Source organism: Danio aesculapii, chromosome 24, assembly GCF_903798145.1.
Source record: "Danio aesculapii chromosome 24, fDanAes4.1, whole genome shotgun sequence".
NCBI classification, from domain to species: domain Eukaryota; kingdom Metazoa; phylum Chordata; class Actinopteri; order Cypriniformes; family Danionidae; genus Danio; species Danio aesculapii.
In genome coordinates, this window is record NC_079458.1 from 21,427,191 (window position 1) to 21,441,076 (window position 13,886).

At 36.2% G+C, this 13,886-nt stretch overlaps 1 protein-coding gene across 1 annotated transcript in view; it reads left to right on the plus strand.

Annotated features, from left to right (window-relative positions):
• The first annotated feature begins 2,032 nt into the window (after positions 1 to 2,032).
• The window catches only part of ctdspla (CTD (carboxy-terminal domain, RNA polymerase II, polypeptide A) small phosphatase-like a), a 79,127-nt gene continuing 67,273 nt past the window's right edge, over positions 2,033 to 13,886 (plus strand). Inside the window, 1 exon segment of the mRNA XM_056450350.1 lies at positions 2,033 to 2,451. Coding sequence (XP_056306325.1) covers positions 2,376 to 2,451 — 76 coding nt within the window. The 5' untranslated portion in view covers positions 2,033 to 2,375.

A 13,886-nucleotide genomic window follows, 5' to 3' on the forward strand; every position in this document is an offset into this window, starting at 1 on the left:
GCAAAAGCATTTCCCTTTAAACCACATATGTGTATTTTATGCTTTATCTTATGGTTTTTAAATTTGTCATATCTGATGTGTAGTTTACAGATTATTAAGCAACTAGTTTAGGAAAACTGGTAACATATACATATATATATATATATATATATATATATATATATATATATATATATATATATATATATATATATATATATATATATATATATATATATCGTCACCTTAGAATTATAAGGTTCTATCTGACATTTTTGCCAAAATTGAGTTATTGACATATTGTTATTGAATGACAACTTATTTACATTATGCCCCCCAAAAAGTATTATAAATGATTAGTTAAAATAGAATAAATCAATCATTTTTTCATTCATTTTCTTTTCGGCTTAGCCCCTTTATTAATCTAGAGTCGCCACAGCGGAATGAACCACCAACTTAATAATAATAATAATAATAATAATAATAATAATAATAATAATAATACATTTTATTTATAATGCGCTTTTCTAAGACCCAAAGCGCTACAATAACAGAGAAATCAAATATGCAATAAAACACAATACATGAAAGTTCTAAAACATAAACAGAATAATCAAGAATGTTAAAATGCAGTCTTAAAAAGATGAGTTTTTAGCATCTTCTTAAAACTAGCTAGTGTGCAAGCATTTCTTACAGAATAAGGGAGGGCATTCCATAACCTAGGTGCAGCAACAAAGAAGGCTCTCTCCCCCATTGATTTTAGTCTGCAGGGTGGCTGTTGAAGGGTGAGAGTATCAGCAGACTGTAGGGAACGAGAAGGTGTGTACTGAGAGACAATGTCACAGATATAGGAAGGAGCGGTACCATGTAGAGCTTTATATGCAGGTGTGAGTGTTTTAAAAATGATACGGGACTGAACTGGGAGCCAATAGAAGCTATAAAGAACACCTGTAATGTGCTGCCGTGGTGGAGTGTGTGTGAGAATACGTGCTGCTGAGTTTTGAATATACTGTAGCCGTTTGATTAATTTAGCAGGTAAGCCAACAAAGAGTGCATTACAGTAGTCAATCCTAGAAGTGACAAATGCATGAATGAGTCTTTCAGCATCTGGTTGAGTGATAAGACCTCATTTTTGCAGTGTTTCTCAGATGATGAAAAGCATGCTCTTGATGTGTAAGTCTAGTGGTAGATGAGTGTCAAAAATCACACCAACTTATCCAGTATATGTTATACGCAGCGGATGCCCTTCCAGCTGCAACCCAACACTGGGAAACACCCATACACACTCATTCACACACATACACTACAGACAATTTAGCTTACCCAAGGAAACCCATGCAAACACGGGGAGAACATACAAACTCCACACAGAAATGACAACAGACCCAGCCAAGGCTCGAACCAGTGACCTTCTTGCTGTTAGGCGATCGAGTGACCCACTGCGCCACCGTGACATCCTAAAATAGAATAATATTTTCATGTAATTTATTGTTTCTCTCTGCTTTTTCTGACAGCTTAGCTGATATTAAGTAAAACTATGATCACCAAGTTACATAAACTTTAACATCACAATATCACAATGAATTAATCTGTAATGTAAACCTCTCTCTCTCTCTCTCTCTCTCTCTCTCTCTCTCTCTCTCTCTCTCTCTCTCTCTTATTTTGCCTGGTTAAACAAAACATCCAAAATTCACTTTTACGTTTTGTATAATTTAATTTTGCGTACGAATAAATATGTACATACACCAAACTTCAAAGATTTACTTATGTCTATATTTTGAAGGTTATCTACTTAGGAATATGTTTATACATCATTTGACGGATTAACCTATATTATTATTATTTTTAATTAGGTCATTTACTTTTTTTTACCATACTCACCTGCAGTGCCTAGCCTTAATTTCCCCCATGTCTTTAACATCAACAATGTCTTTCAAACATCAGGTCATACTTACTGAAGTTGTTATTACCACAGTAGGCTACATTGTTGCAAATCCCAGTTTCACACGGTCACATTATTAGTGTTTGTGTGCGCGCGCCCGCTCGCACTCACACACACACACACACACACACACACTCGGGGAGAGAGAAAGAGCGGCTGCAGATCAGACTCTTTGTTATTACACACTGTCACTGATCTCCATAGACCTTACAGGACATGAAGGCTGAAATGTTACTGGTTTCTGCAGTCTGACAGGAGGATCTGCTGTTTGTGCGGTGTGTGTGCGTGTGTGCGTGTATGTGTGTTTATTTGGATGCGGTGCTGGAGGATCGTGTGCGGTGAATGCATGTATGGTGCGTCTGCCATCTGGACTCACACCGCTAGCTCGCTAGCATCAGGCTAGCCGAAAATTATCAAAACATAAGTGACCGAGGAGGAATAAAATCCCGTTTCCATGGACAACACGTCCATCATTACCCAGGTAGCAAATCCAAAGGAGGAAGAGATCCTTTCTTCTTGCCAAGAAAAAGGTAAGGCGATTGGCTGTGAATGTGACTGGATGGAGGATGTTTTTGTTTTGACAGCGGAATCAACTGCGGCTTTGCTGCTTATGATATTAATATATATTATTGAAATCTTTATTATTATTTATTTATAGATGAAAAATTAAGGGACCGCTTGACAATTTTCAGTTTATAGAATTACAGGATTTAGCAAGGGGTTTGAGTAAAATATTAATGTTTATTTGAATCTTTAAAGGTCTGAAAATATTTCTTTTATTTTCAAATAAAACTACTGTCATTTTAGAGATCATATATATATATATATATATATATATATATATATACACACACACTCAAAATTGCAATATAGGCCCGTTGATTTTGAGTAAAACATGTATTTTTTGTCTTATTTTATAAACATCTACATTTCCAATCACAACAAACAAAAACATTTGACCATTGTAATTTTCTGGAAAAGAAACAACAAATCCAAATTACTATAATATTAAATAAAAATCTATAAAAAAAAATCATAGCAATATAAAAATAAACCTGCCAGGAAGAAGCAAATAGAAGCGTATCCAAATAACCTTTTTGGTAAAAGGCTCTTCAAAGAAACATTGTTTTGCATATTGCATAGATCAATTTAATAACCTAAAGAATCGTACTATATGAAGAATCTTTCGTGAATTTAAAAATTTCTATGGATGTAAAATTATGCTATAATTATGCAAAAATAATTTTTAAGAGTGTTCTGAATTTGAAAATGATCTATGGTTGCCAGTTCCTTACTGAGAATCTTAAAACTACAGTTTCCAGCCTGCTGCCCTTCTCTTCATGGTACAGTATTAAGCAACAATGTGTTTAACATGAATGCACTGTACTCGCTCACAGTTATTTTCCTAAGCATCAGAGCAAACAGTCTTAATGCTTGTGCTGGAGCCTCAATAAGCGGATCAAATTTTTTAATGCCACTGAACCTTAAATCAATGCACTGTGAACTGGCTTTGCTATTCTGGCTGTTTGTGGTGGTGGCATTTTAGTATTTCTTATGCTCAGATATATAATGTATGATAAGGCAGGTATGTCGATGATTTCATAAACTCTCTTTATCCTGGTTATGAATGTCTGTCCTTCCTGCCTTTCACATTACAATATTGTACTGGTTAGGTGTGTGGATGGTTTTCTCTGTGAAAAGTCACACTGGATGCTAAAAAACAAACAAACATTTAAAGTGACTGTAGAAAAGAATTGTGGTGTATTCCACAGATTTTAATAAAAAAAAATCTTTGACTTCCTAGGTTGTTTTGAATGCCTATTGACGACTTTTTATGTGAAAGACTGAGCATTTCTGATGGGAAAATCAAAAAGATGTCACATGTACGTCCCCCTTTCGATTCTGACACATGAAACGAATGCTTAAAATAAAAGATAATACTGAAAGAGTCATTCTGTACTGTACTGTCTACATGTCATGCCAAGAAAAGGGATTTATTCAAAATATAGTCTCACAAAGCAAGATCTATAGTCTGTATTCTCCATTATACTTGATAATACCTAATAATCATGTGCTTCATACTGTAGCTGTGTAAATTTAATTGTCATCTGTCAACATCATTGCTAAATTCAGATGCTTTTAGAGAAATCTGCAATTTTTCCACCACTGTCATTTTTGTTTAGGCATGGGCCGGTATAAGATTCTGATGGTATGATAACCTTGGTTAAATATATCACGGTTTCACTGTATCACGGTATTGTGATTACTGCTCTATAATATATTATTTTTAAATGTCTGGGTAAAAAATAAAAACTTTTATCCCATTTAAAAACAATATATTTGATTTTTTGAAAGATTTATAATATTTTGGAATGGTAAACATGTCAGGCTAAATAATTCAAATGAATCATTGACTTCTGTCTTCATTAGTTTCAAAAACACAGATTTAAAGTGGCATATTTGGATTTTTGTTCTATTTGTAAATAATAAAATAAATGTGATTAAAAAATCTTACAAATACCTTAGGAACGGTACTACAGAAAATTTTGGCGGATTTAAAACCTTGACTTTTCCAAACCGAGGTATACCTTGAAAACGGTTATCGTCCCATGCCTATTTTTGTTGTACATTTATTTTGTTATTGAGAAGGAAATGAGCAGCACATATTTACATTATCATCTAATTGTTGCTCTCAGCAGTGTCAACAGCATCTGGATGTTTGTTGTCTTCATATAATCATTTGCTTTAAAGGTATTTCAAATTTTTTATTTATTTATTTTTTTTTCGCTGGTGCTGCAGTTCTCTTAATGACCACTGGTGTTGCTAGTAGTAAGGGTCTCTGTATTCATCATTTGACTTCTTTTATGACTTGGTATAAATAGTGTATTTTAAGTAAATTGTAAATAATAGAGTTATTTCAGATTTGCTGTTTGTAACAAAGCATATGTCTGTAACTCTCTCGCGGAATGTATCACGTCTTAGTTGATTTCCTCTTTCAAATTTGGAGTGCTTCTTAAATAAGATTTATTTTACTCACTAAAAACTTCAGGGAGTCTGCCCAGCAAATCAATATCTTCTCCTTCAGCCTGGCACTTTTCCCAAGCGCTCCTGACACATTTTGAGTTGTTGTGGTCACCATCTGAAGCCTTATGCGGTTAAAACACAGGCTTTTCTGGTGTGTTATAGTTGATCGAAAACAATGTGGTATTGAATTCCCTTCCATAGACTTTGAGGGAAACAAGTTATCGTCTTCGTTTGAGTAGTTCTCAGGAGAACGTTTAGCCCCATGGAGGTCTTGCGCTTGTTTAAATCAACACAACACGCACTGAAGTGAGATGAGGTTATGAGATTAGCCCAAACGAATTAATGCGAGTAAATAAATCTGGCAAATGTTTTTTATGTGGCTGTCGGCTGCTTTTTCTTTGAGGATAACGACACAGTATAAACGTTTTACAGTTTCTGAGAGCACAAGCAGATGGTAGTCCACGTGTTGAGGAGCTTACATGATGAGAGCGAAGCAGAAGGACAGGGTCTGGTTTTGGGATGTGAAGCGACCTCTCAGTGTTCCCCTGCGATGAAATTGGATCAGTTGGTTGTGGATGCCTCCACTATGAGAGGTTTGCCAGAGAGGATCACATAACAGAGGAATCCCTCATGTCCTGGTATCAGTGTCTTCCAAATACAGTTCAGCATGGCCTTTGATTTGAACTGAAACGGGATGCCTGCTATGTTTGATTTCAGGATCAGATTCACAGATGTGCTGTAAAATGTTGGCGTCCCATGTTTGGCTCTATTGGTACATTGGTGAGTTTGTCAGTCAGTCATGTTTTCGGTTTTGCAATGAAGTGTGGAAGCAGGGGTCCTGAATGAATTTTAATTTATGCACAGGCATGTTTCTGCAGCAGGAACAAGAACACTCAAAAATCAAGTGTAGCTGCCACCTCTTACAAAGTGAATGAACTCCTATGGCAACATTGAATCTATCAATAATTAAATTAACAAATTTTAAAGGGTATTTGACCAAAAAATTAAATAATCTGTCATCATTTATTAATTCCAAACCTGTTTGAGCTTGTTTCTTATGTTAAACAAAGAAGATAATTTCAAGAAATTCGAAAACTGGTAGCCTTGATTGGCTTCCATAGAATTTTTTTTTTGTTCTACTATGAATGTCAATACCCAGTTTATACATCAAGATTTGTACTTATTGGCCTTATTGTATTTATTGGTTATCGAGTTAGCAGAATTGGCCAGAATTTCCTTTTTTTTTATTTTATTTTTTTTTATATTTAAATAAACTCTGCGTACCCATTACTGGGTCTGAGACGTCATTTACTTTCACATTCTTTACATTTTAAAGGTCTGTACTGGCCCAATACCCCATAAGCGGTTCCGTTCTCTCATCAGTTGGAATAGAATAACTTTTGCATAGATTATGATAAAGACATTTTTCTTTTTTCCTATATGATTACTGACATTTGCAGGAACCACCAAAATTAATTACAGCAACCTAGACCACACAGAACCTAAAAGGTACACTTTCAAATTTAAGTTTACAGAAAAAGCACCTCTTTTTGTGAGGGGTTTATTATAACACAAACAACAATTATTTTAATCACCTTCAACAGTGTTTTGCATTTACACCTCTGCATATGTATTTGAGAAGCTTTTTAATTTGGGTAGGCAAAATCCAGGCAGAAACCCCAATAGCACTTGACTTTCACCTACACAACCAAAAAAGCCACACTTTTCTAGAAAACAAGGAGTGTAAGCATTGTCATGAAATTATAAGCCACAATTAATCATAGCTAGCTTCATTTGTTTTCCCTTTTTCAAGGTTAATTTTACCTTAACATGTTGATTATATCACAATAACTACACCTCAAATACTGTTGATTGGGGCAGCACGGTGGCTCAGTTGTTAGCATTGTCGCCTTACAGTATGAAGGTCACTGCTACGAGTCCCGGCTGGTCCAGTTGGTATTTCTGTGTGGAGTTTTTCATGTTCTCCCCATGCTCGTGTGGGTTTCTTCCAGGTGCCCTGGTTTCCCCCACAGTCCAAAGACATGCCGTGAATTGAATAAACTAAATTGTCCATAGTGTATGAGAGTGTGTGAATGAGAGAGTGTGCGAGTGTTTCCCAATACTGGGTTGCGGGTGGAAGGGTGTCCTCAGTGTTAAACCTATGCTGGAATAGTTGCCAGTTCATTCCGCTGTGGCGATCTTTGAAATAGAGACTAAGTTGAAGAAAAATGAATGAATGAATGAATACTGTTGATTGAGTTTAACATGCAAGTGTTCTTTAACTTTAAATTAAAGAGATTGTTTACCCAAAAATGAAAATTTACTCACTGCTTACTCACCCTAAAGCAGGTGTCTCAAACTGCTGGCCCGCGGGCCATTTACGGCCTGCCCTCCTGTACTGCTGGTAAAATCGAACTTGTTAAAGTAAATGTGAATATGTACATACTTTTACCCTCTTTGTTGTAGTTTTACTAAAAAAAGAAAGATATTGAGAAGAACAATTGCCAGTAAAGTCACTTAAGTAACCCAAACTGCTTTCTGCTGTTCTTATGCTATTGGGACATTATTGGTTGGAACAGAATAATAATTGTTATGCCTATTATTTGTAGTATTTTCATAGCAATTTTAACTACCCCTTCAATATGTACAACATGAAACAAAAAGCATCAATTATGTCAGGTTTACGCTTTTTCTCGTGCTTGAATGTTAAAACGGTCCTCCTTTAAATTGGCAGTCACTGAAATGGTTCAGTTTTGTTCAAACTATCTGTTTAAGGCAGTACCCGCTATCCTGTTGAAGTACAGTATATGGACACTTTAAACAGCTTTGCTTGATGCATCAAAAACACTGGTTTTGTATGGCCAGATTTCCCATCACATCTCCTGATACCCAAAGCTCTCTCAGAGATTACATTTAAAGAATCTCATTAAAAGATGCCACTGTCTCCTAGCTACAGCTAAAAAGGATAATGAAGCAAAGCTTTCAAGGGTTGTCATGCAGAAACGCAACCTCCCCTTTTCCAAAATGAAGCTTTGCACACCGGCCCCCTCGTATGGTGAAAAGCTTCCTTAACCCAGTGGCCTTGGATGTCAGCCACACTTGCTGAATATTTCAAACCAGATGGGGCTATTTTCAGAAGCCTATCGGTTTCATTGTAAGCAAAGAAGAGTCTGACAGATGCATGTCTTGTTTTGAGTGCGGCGCTGGTGTTGTGCTTATGGATTGAACCTTTATGCATAATGGATTGAGTTTAATGAAGTAGGTGATGGAATCTCATTGTTGAGTGTTTGGGGACAAACACCGTCACAAGTGATAAAACGAATTCGGTTGTAGACGCAAATGATGGATGAGGTCATAGAGACTACTGGCCCAGTTAAAAGCTTTTTACCCTTAAGACTCTAAGAAAAATGGCCAGTCAAGGTTATGCAGTCTCCTTGCCACTTTATTTAGTAATACTTTCTGTCATTTCGGATTTTCGCTGCACTCGTAGGCCTTGCATACCAAATGTGGCTGGATGGCTTTTTTGGGCCTCTGGGTGAGCAGCAAATTGCAAATATGTGCTCATAACTCTTTTTGATTAGAGTACACATTATGCTTGTTTGCTAGGCATGAGGTCTTGTTTTGTCAGTCCACAAAAACTTGCATAGCTTGAGTGCTAGGGAATTGGCCAGCTAATGTCAGGAAGCACATAATGACATCATACAATCAGCATGAAACACTGTTATTCAACCAACTGTAAAAACAGTCCCTGCAACATCCATCTCTCTGGCTGGCTTCTGTTCCGTTTGGTTTATTTGCCTTGTAATATTATAGTTTATTAGCTTTATTCAGGGATCACAGTGTGAGGGGATGATGTTTGCAAACCTAGCAGTGGGTTATGATGGATTGTAATGTTTAGTTAGATTTGTTTTTCTTCTGTGAGAGTACTGGTGTTAAAATATATTTAGTTGGGGGAAATTAAGTCACAAAAACATTTTAAATGCTGTAAGTAATCATGTTCATTATATATAAAAAACATTTTAAAGATTTGCTAGTGATTACAGTATTATTGGATTTTTATTGTTGTTTTCAAAGATTAACTAACTTAACTTTGATAATAAATTACTGTGCATTTGTTATAAAACTGCAAAATTACTCATTATTAAAGGTGCAGTAGGTGATTGTCTTCAGAAACATTTTTTTTGTTCTGGTTGAAAGTCTCTCAAAACTTTTAAAAATCCTGAATCAAAATTGGAGTTACTTTTGCACGCTGGAGGAAGGATGACTCCATGGCTGAAGTATTTCTTTTAGTCAGGTAATGTTATGTTTTAAAAACTATTGTAGTCCTGCAGCGCTTATGTAGATTTTGTTGTAGAGTAAGTTGTATGCACAGAAGTGTTGTTCAGCCACTGAAATCCTCCGGCGAAAGATTGATGTGACTATTTTCAATTTCATAAGGTACTTTTACAGCATCGATAATGTTGATTTTTATTTAGTTTACAACAAAACATAAGTTAATAGCGCTATTCCACCTAGCCTGCTTTACTGAGCTGATTATATTCGTATTTGTTCATTTTTGAACAATGACAACCTGTGACGCTCCCTATAATGTTTACCATGCTACTTTGAATATTCGGTCTGAAATAGCATGTAAGTGTGGCCTAGTAATAAGTGTAATTCCTGCGCCCTGTTGGCCAACCACTAAGAACACAGTAGTTGCTTTAGGACAAAGCACATGAGAGATTGAGTCCAGCGATCCTTGCTTGCATGAAATATTGCTCATTATGACAAGTTTTGCTTGATACACAACTGAAAATGAGCTAGATATAATACAGTTTTTCATTGGGAATTGTAGTATTATAAAGTACTTTAAAGTTTTCTAACTGGCAAATGACAAGATCTAATGAATTTTCTAATGTCATCTTTAAGGCACGCGCGTTCGTGTTTCAGGAGGCGTGGCTTTGGACTGGTGGGGAGGGACTGTGTTCCAGAGATGTTATGCTAACCGGTTAGCATTTTGGCAGATCACCTACTGCACCTTTGAATAATACAACTGTTACAATTAACTAAACAGTTATTTTTTCAATAAAAAAAATCTGCGGTGTTGATTTAATCACACATTCCTTTAAATTTAATTCAAGTTAATTTGTATAGCGCTTTTCACAATAATTATTGTTTCAAAGCAGCTTGTGTGAAATTCAAGACTGCATTTATTTTATTATCAAAAATACTGCTAAAAAGCAGAAATATTTTGAAATACCATTACAATTTTAAATAAAATTTTATTTTATACCTTTAATGACAGAACTAAAATATCTGCGCTCTTCAGTGTCACGTCTCCTCAGAAATCATTTGTAAACGCTTTATAAAAATAAATCTTATAATTATCAACGTTGAAAACAGCTTTGTATTATAATCAGATTTTGTTTAAAAATATTAGAAATGTTGCAGTGTTAAAAGCATTACCTCCATACACTTTCTTATGATTAATGTAGACACCTCAGGCTTCCCCCATCTTGCTCTGCTCTCTATAAATAGCATATTGGAACATGGCATGCTAAAAGAGTTCAGAAGGAAGAGTTTCCCCAGCACTCCAAGGCTATCCTGAGGCTACATGCTCTCATGGGATGGAGTGAATTGAATCAGATGCACTGTAGTTCTTCATGCTTTGGTGTTGCGTTGCAGCAGAACTGGCCAGCTATGCTCTAATAAGTCTTAACTTTGTCAGGTATCATTGGATGAGCCGTTTACCTTAATCAGATTAGGAAGCGTCTTAAGCATGGATGTTTATCCCCACACAGCTCATGCCGCCTACCAATTACAATCTGCCTGCCATCCCCTATAGAATCATATTTCACCAAGGAAGAGCCACTAACAATGCTGTGGGCCTTATGCATTATGGATTTGTGACCATGCTTGTTGGGATTGAGGGTTTTACGATTATTTGAAATGAAATCGAGATTGCAAATCAGTAAAAGCTGCTTTTCTCATGCACATCTTGTCATGGAAACACAGCTCTGTGATCACTGGTAAATCTCTGATGAAGAGGGCGCTCTTGTATGGAAACTGAACAAAAATGCCACAAAGAAGAGACATGAAATCAAACAGAGCAAAAGATTTAACTGCTTTTATTGACTCATTGTGACTAATAAACACAACTATGGAATCATTTGACAAAATAATTTATTTCAAACACTCGACTGGAGTTATGGGGTGAGTGAGGAGTAAAAACAACGTTTATAGGGTATTTTCACATGCTTTCAGATCCGCAGGAACACAGAGCCATAGTTCACTGAGAAGCAACACAACAGCTATCAAATCGTGGAACCATTCTCATCGATTACACAACCAGCTTTACTGACAAAATGAATGTTTTGGCAAAAACTGGCTTTACTGAGCATGAATATCACCTTCAATGAATCGCCCATCACTATTGAGTAAAGAAGTCTTGTTTGACTTCAAGATCTGCCATTTTAGAAACTTGTACAAATAATTTATTCATTCATTCATTTCTTTTTCTTCAGCTTAGTCTCTGATTGGGCGAAGCAGGTTATGTTTGATTCCAATCACATCACATAATTTCAATTCCAATCTTTCATTCATTTTCCTTTGGCTTATTTCCTATATTCATCAGGGGTCACCACAGCGGAATGAATCGCCAACTATTCCAGCATATGTTTTACGCAGTGGATGCCCTTCCTACCGCATCCCTGTACTGGGAAACACCCATACACTCTCACATTCTCACACTCATACACTATGGTAATTTTTTTGTTTTACCCAATTCACTTATAGTGCAGGCCTTTGGACTGTGGGGGAAACCGGAGCACCTGGAGGAAACCCAAGTGAACACGGGGAGAACATGCAAACTCACAGAAATGCCAACTGGCCCAACCAGGACTTGAACCGGCAACCTTCTTGCTGTGATGCGACAGTGCTAACCACACTGTGCTGCCCCATTATCTGTATTGCAGAAATCCCCAAAAAAGTGTTCTTCTACAGTGTAAATGCAGTGTGGTGGTAAATGCCATTTTTTTAAATAGCAATAATCTTTTTAGCAGTAAGTGGGAAGTTTAGAATACCTTTGCTTGCGGTATTTTGTTAGTGTCTGACCTTGACATGTTGAACAGAAAAAATGAAGCGATGAGTTCCAGAGCCACACCCATCTTATATATAATCATCATGAATCCAGCCCGTGCTCTTTGGAAGTACGTGCCTTTGACAAACATGTAATACGTTTCAGTCCAGGTACGTTTTTTTTTGCATGTTTCAGGTAGCAAATCCACTAGAAGGTGTATTTTTGCGAAATATGTTACTTAAGGGTCATTCACAACTAGCGCGATATCTACTGTATAAGAATAACACTGAAAAGATTATTGTAAAAATTTAAAATAACAGTCCAGAACACAGCTATAAGGGTAAAAAGAGAGAAACAATATCATTGGGATTACTTACAGAAATATTTTTTCAACTGATACAACACTGACAGCCAGTCAGAATCCATTGGAATTAAAAAAGATACCAAACTGAAGTATAAAAATAAAGGTATTTCAGATATCCAGTGCTAGTTTTGACATCTTTGTGGTGGCTATTTTGAAAATGCTATGAAAAATTCAATTCATCTTTATTTCTATAGCGCTTTTACAATGTAGATTGTGTCATAGCAGCTTAACATAGAAGATTATAGTAAATTGAAACAGTATCAGTCCAGTTTTCAGAGTTTAATTTCAGTTTAGTTCAGTTCAGTGTGGTTTAATTTTTACTGCTGAGAGTCCAAACACTTCCAATTCCATGGATGCGCAGCTCCACAAGTCCCGAACCATGCAAGCCAGTGGTGAAAAAATAATATATATTCACTGTTTGATTGATTACACGAGCTGGATTCACTGGTCAAATGCACTAGTTACACACTAATGACCTCTGATGGTTACAAGTGGGCAGGGCCACAAAAAAATTATAGAATTTCAAAGAGTCCCATTTTTGGGGATGCAATTGAAGATCCATTTTGGTCTTTTTAAAGTTGTCTTTAACAATCATCAGTGAACAGTTCATGAAATAATAATTTTAATAGCATGTACAAAATCCCACCTTTGCCCACTCTAAAGAACGTTTTATTAAATAGAAAGCTTCGACGGATATTAAACATTCCTCACAGAACCACAGATTTATTTTTAAGATTGTAAAGATCAGCATCAAGCCTCAGAGCAGAGGTCTTTACTTCCCCTGTAAATTCGCTCTTCTTCTCACTTTAATTGTTAATGTGATCTCAGAAGGCTTCATCACTGAAGGCTCGGTGGATTTGTGGCTTCTGGAAGGCTGATGGAGGTGTTGAAAGGAAGCTCAGGAAATGAAATACTCTTGGCAATCCTACTATCAAGGTCAGATGGAGTGGGTGGGTTTCACTTCCGTTTGTGTAATGAAACCCACTGGCACCATCCTGAGTCCTTCTTCATTCGATGGCACCAATAGTGTGTTTGTGTGTTAGTACATGCTATGTTAGTGTGAATGTGTGCATTACTCTGTCTCTCTCAGTCTTCGGCTTTCTGTATTTAGCAGCTAACACCGTCGACTTTGAGAGTAGCAGTGATAAATTGATGCCACAGCGTTGTTTTTATTGTGTTATTTATGCAGCAGATCTCTTGTGCTTTGTTTGAGCTTTGCTTCTAGTTTGTTTTGGACTTAATGTTCGTTGATGTTCCTGCAATAGTACAGAGAAGGGATGTAGTGCCAGAAATAATACAAGTTTTTTTTTTGTAAAAAAATGCACAAAAGCACGCACATCACTCTAAATGGGTGCTCGGTCAAACAGCAAAAATATGTTCAAAAAGGCGGCAAAACACTGACTCCAAAAATACAAATTTAATTAATGAATTGGTATTTTTGGAACTTTGGTGTTGCTGCCTTCTCAAGATTTTTTTGTAACGTTTATTTTTCTACCAGAAAGTTTTGTTGTAATAAATAT